The 5111-nt window shown below is 60.0% G+C and overlaps 1 protein-coding gene across 1 annotated transcript; it reads right to left on the bottom strand.

Annotated features, from left to right (window-relative positions):
- Positions 1–335: 335 nt before the first annotated feature.
- On the bottom strand, positions 336–1454 carry LOC141549063 (G-protein coupled receptor 12-like). Its single transcript, XM_074278397.1, has one exon. It carries the CDS (start codon positions 1452–1454, stop codon positions 336–338), a length of 1119 nt encoding a protein of 372 aa, XP_074134498.1.
- Between the last annotated feature and the right edge of the window lie 3657 nt (positions 1455–5111).

Here is a 5111-nt window from a genome sequence, read left to right as displayed (position 1 = left end):
CCAGCGTGAAACCGCTCCGGTGGGAGCGGGTAAAAGCGTGGAGCTGAGTGGGGGGGAAGGGGGGAGGCCTTGCACCCCGGGAGGGAGGCAGCAAGGCCAGGGGGCGAAAGGCCAGAGGCTGATGTCATCACGAAAGGGCAGCTCTGCCCCAGAAGGGGTCTCACTCCACCTCTCCCCGCTTTCCTCCTGTGCCCTCGGGGTTCTAGCCCCCCTCCCCCTCTGGCCCCGGCCTCTCAGCCGAGAGGCCCCGACCTCATCCCTTGGTCCTCTCCCCCCCCCCCGACACTCCTCAGCCTCTCCTCCCGGACCTCCGCCCCGCTCCCTTGGCCTGAGCCTCAGACGTTGAGGACGGCGGCCCGGACGCGCGTGCGGAGGGAGCGCAAGTGGCTGTTATAGGCCACCAAGAGAGCCCGCTGGATCTCCGGGTTGCGGAAGCCGTAGACCACCGAGTTGATGGCGGTGTGGCAGGCGGCCGGCAGCGCCAAGTAGTAGGTGTAGACCCGGGGGTAGCTCGAGTCAGCTACCATGACGTAGACGGCCAGGGGCACCCAGGACAAGGCGAAGGTGGCCAGGATCAGCGACAGGGTGGACACGCCCTTGCGAGTGGCGGCCACCAGGCAGAAGACGGACTGCCTGGGAGAGCCGGCGTGGTTGACCATGTGGTGCTGGACGGCGATCTGCTGCGCGTGGCGGAAGGCGACCCGGCAGATCTGCAGGTAGAGATGGAGGATAAAGGAGAAGAGGAACAGATGGGCCACGGCCAGCCCGGCCGCCTGATCTTTGGTCAGGGGGCTCAGGACGCTGCAGGTGGCCGGGGCGTCCAGGCAGTTCCAGCCCATGGCGGGGAGAGCGCCGAGGCAGAGGCAGCCGAGCCAGAGGAGCCCCAGGAGGCCGCAGGTGAAGGGCAGCGTGCGCTGGGCCTGGTAGGTGAGGGCGCTGGCCAGGCACAGGTAGCGGTCCACGGTGATGGCCAGCAGGCTGCAAGCGGAGGCCGAGAAGGCGGACAGCAGTAACCCGGCCAGGCCCAGCGCCGCGGCGTTGCTCAGCGGAGCCATCACGCTGCTCACCACGAAGTTGGTCACCAGGCCCACGCCCGCCAGGAAGTCGGCCAGCGCCAGGCTACCTATGAGCATAAAGGTGGGCGCCCGAAGGCTGGGAGTGCAGCAGAGCACGGCCAGCAGCAGGGCGTTCTGGCAGGCCATGATGGAGCCCGCCGCGCACAGCGCGATGTCCCAGGGGCTCACCCCCTCCCCGCTTCCCAGAGCCCGGCCCCGGCCCACCGGCCACGAGCCGTTGGGGGGCCAGGGGCTGCCCTCGGCGGGAGGGGGAGCCGAGGCGTCCGCCGCGGTGCTGGGGCTGGTGCTGGGCCCGGGGCTGGGGCCGGAGGCAGCGGACGCCTGGAGCAGGAGCTGCAGGGGCGACTGGAGGGGCGTCTGCGTCGGAGCGGGGACCATTTCTGTGGAAAGGAAAAAGAGGGATCAGGCGCCGGGCCGGAGGGCGGGGCACGGGGCGCACCGGAGGCGGGAAGAGACGATGAGGCAGATGCGGGGGGCCGCTGCTGAGCGCCCCGCCCGTGGTCCTCGGGGGCGCCGCCGCTGGGCTGCGGGAGATGAGCGGTCTGCGCTGGGTGGTCCGGGGGGGAGCGGCGAAACCCGCCGGGCTCTCGGCCCCCCCGGCACGGAAGCTGCCGCGCCGCCTGAGCCCCGGGTTCGCCTCGCGGGGTGCCAGCTTTGCCCCTCGAGGTTTCCCTGGGCCTTGAGGGCCACCTGCCCCTCTGTCTAAGACCTTTCTGGCTGGGGCTCCCGGTTCTCGCGCCTTTCGTCCCTAAGTCCCTAGCGGAGAATCCGCCCTTCCCACACCTGTCTGCCTCCGGGAGGTGGGTTTGGGCGTGTCTAGGGATCCCTCCTGTCTCTTCCCCTGGCTGCGGAACCCCGGGGCTCTGGCTGGCTGGGTCCTCAGCTTGCGGTCCCCAGGGGCTAGCTTCCTCTCGGAGCCGCGCCTGCGGAGCGCGGCCTCGGGAGGTCACTTGGTTTCAGGGGTTCTAGGGGCGGCGGCGGGGTGTGTGTGTGCGTGTGGCGCGCGCGCCCGTGGATGTTTGGTGCAACATTTTCCTGGACAGCGCTGCAGCCGCTGCAAAGACAGCCAGCTGGGGTGCTGCGCTCGGCGCCGAGCCGAGCTGGGCTCCCTTTTCCTCTGGGACTCCGGGAGCTCAGCCCAGCCTGCTCGCAGCGCTCTGCCCTTGGCTCGGTGGCAACCTGTGGCTAAGGTGCCTCGGCTTCTCCAGCCACCCCGAGCTGTGCCTTGAGGGGAAAAAGAAAAGATCGCGTCCTCCTGATTCGCCCCAGCCTCAACCCCAGCCTCCGCCCAGCCCCGATCGGGACCATGGACAGAGGCTGCCTTACTCAGCCCAGACCCAAGGTTCCCACACGCCTCGCCCCTGCCCTCCACTCCATTTCCCGCTCCCTGCCCACCCCTCTCCCTGCCCATTCCGCCCCTCGCTCGGTCTGGAGCCGTGCGATGCCCCTCTCTTACTCAGGCCGGGCTCACCGGCTGGTCCGTCCCGCCGATGGAGGAGGCTCAGCCGAGGCTTGGAAGTCCGCCGTTCCTTGCTCCTTTCTCTTCCTCTGCCCAGTCTGGATCTGGAGGCTCACTCGGCGGTGAAGGCTCTAATAAAGCCCTGCCACCGACTCTCGCTTAATATTCTTCCCCTATTGGGTCTGCTGATAAAGCTCGCTGCTGACGTCAAAATGTTCTCTTATATTCAGGATGGGCTCTAAAGCTTGCGAAGGAGAGGAGGTGGGAGCAGAATAGCGGGGAGGCGCTTGCTCATCCCCCCTCCCCTCTGCAGCACCCCCTTCTTCTGTTCCAACGCTGCACGTCCCCAGCCCTCCCCACCGCTCCAGGGACTCTTGAATTCTGTTCGGGGACCAAGGGGAGGGAGGGAGAATGGAGTGCAAGGGGAAAAAAGCTGGGGGGGGGGAGAGGGGGGAGGCAGGCTACCTGATTAGGAATCTGCTCTGCTCCTTTCCTCACGAAGCTCCCCGGATTCGGGGGATGCGCTCTGCAATCGGGTCTCAGTTCTGCTCTGCTCCTGGGTGATTGTAGCCTGACCACCACACTTCTTGGAGCCTCATTTTGCTCATCTTTCAAGGGAGGAGGCTGGCCTCGAAAATTTTACCTTGCATCTCCTAAGTCCTCTGAGGAGGCTGTTTGGGTTCCCCAAGATGTCCCCTCAAAAGTAGTCAGGTAGAATCCAGCAAAGACCTTGGAAGGATCTGCTGGGCAGAGCCAGGAGCAGTGGCTGGTGGATGTGACTCAGAGTCACCTGGAAGTGGGGACTCTTTTAGTCCTATCTATGGAGATTTAGAATTAAATTCGATTTGAGCAGCCTTCCAAAATTTCCCAGAGACCACTGGAGGGAGGATGAGCCAAAGAGACAGTGAGGTTTTCGGGGGTTTTGTTTTAGGACTGTTATTTTAGTCATGTCCCACTCTTAAAAAACCCTATTTGGGGTTCTCTTGGAAAAGATACTGGAGTGGCTTGCTATTTCCTTCTCCCGTTTATTTTACAGATGAGGAAACTGAGGCAAACAGGATCAAGTAACTTGCCCAGGGACACAGAGCTAGTAAGTGTCTGAGGCCAGATTTCCCCTTGGGAAATGGTGTCTCCTTGACTCCGGATCCAGCACTCTCTGCTGGACCATCTAGATGGCCAATGGGCTGTTCACAATGTTGGAGGCACCTAGGTTCCAAAGTGGATAGAAAGGGACATGAAGCTAGGAAGATTCATTTTTGTGAGTTTAAATATGGACCCAGACACTTCTTAGCCTTGGGAGAATCTGAGCTGGTCTCTTAACCTTGTTTGCCTCAGTTTCCTCTTCTGTAATATGAGCTGGAAAAGGAAATGGCAAATCTTTGTCAATAAAACCCCAAATTGGCACAACTGAAACAAATGAACAAAAACAATAGCAAAACACATTAACAAAACCAAAAAATGACAATAACAAAAAATGGGCCTCCATCTGGGTCACAACATATAAATATGACCTGCCAAGGCAACTGACCTGTATTTAAAGCAAAAGAAACTTTTCAGTAGAGAATTCCTTTTCACTAGAGTTACTCAAGTAAAGGTTGGATGACTGAAAAAATTGTTAGAGCTGAAAGGGACATCACCTAATCCACTTCCCCCCCCCCCCGACTTTTTAAAGATGAAGAAACTGAAGACTGAAGAGGAAAAGCAACTTGCGGCAGCAGACTTGGGGCTTGCCCCCATGTCTCTGACTTCAGGTCCAATGCTCTTTCTGGTGATTCTAGTCCTTCACTTGTTGGGAGCAGCTGCAAGAGGAATCCTTGTTCAGGTAGGGCTTTCACTAGCTACCCCTGAGACCCCTCTGAGTTTCTGTGATTGCCTATGGAGGATAAGGAGCCTTAGAGGGGAAGGGAGCTGAGGGGCAAGCCCAAACCCAGCACTTCAGCTCCAGCCAGGTTGCTGATTAGCGCAGGAGGAAAGAGGCAGCCTAGATCTCCAACATTGCTGTCAACTCTCTGGGTCCCTCTGTCCTGAGCCAAGGCTGCGCCTCCCTCCCTCCCTCCACACCTGGCTGTCTCCTCCTAGGCACAAGGTCACCAGTACGTGCATTATACCTGAGCATAGCTGGTTCTGTGCTAGAACTCAAAGCAAGGGGTCTGGAAACTTCGACTGCAGCTGCAATGGGGGGGGGGGGGGAGAAGGGCTCTGAATGAAGAATCCAAATAGTCACTCTGACACCTACTGGATGTGGAAACCTGAGCAAGCCATTCCAATTCTTTGGTCCTGGGTGCTTTCTCTGGAAGAGGAGAGGGGTGTGTTGTGGGGAGTGTGTGTGTGTGTGTGTGTGTGTGTGTGTGTGTGTGTGTGTGTGTGTAAGTCTAGGGGAGTGATCAACCAATCAGAAGGTGGAATGAGGGGTCATAGCCCACCCTGCTTGCAATAGCCAATCATGAGGCTTGTCTTCAACCCAATCACACCTATCCTTTTCTTCCAACAATCCCCCTTTCCGTTGTGCTAGTTCTTGCCTTCCCCCCACCCTTTTTATGAGCCCAGCCTCTGTCTAGTAAGGCAGTTATAACCTA

This window comes from Sminthopsis crassicaudata, chromosome X, assembly GCF_048593235.1.
Source record: "Sminthopsis crassicaudata isolate SCR6 chromosome X, ASM4859323v1, whole genome shotgun sequence".
Taxonomy (NCBI): domain Eukaryota; kingdom Metazoa; phylum Chordata; class Mammalia; order Dasyuromorphia; family Dasyuridae; genus Sminthopsis; species Sminthopsis crassicaudata.
Note: the sequence above shows the minus strand (reverse complement) of the source record. Positions and strands in the feature narration are given on the sequence as shown.

Bases quoted from the DNA above. Each gene is read 5' to 3' on its own strand.
- LOC141549063 (XM_074278397.1), bottom strand. From the start codon at position 1,454: ATGGTCCCCGCTCCGACGCAGACGCCCCTCCAGTCGCCCCTGCAGCTC.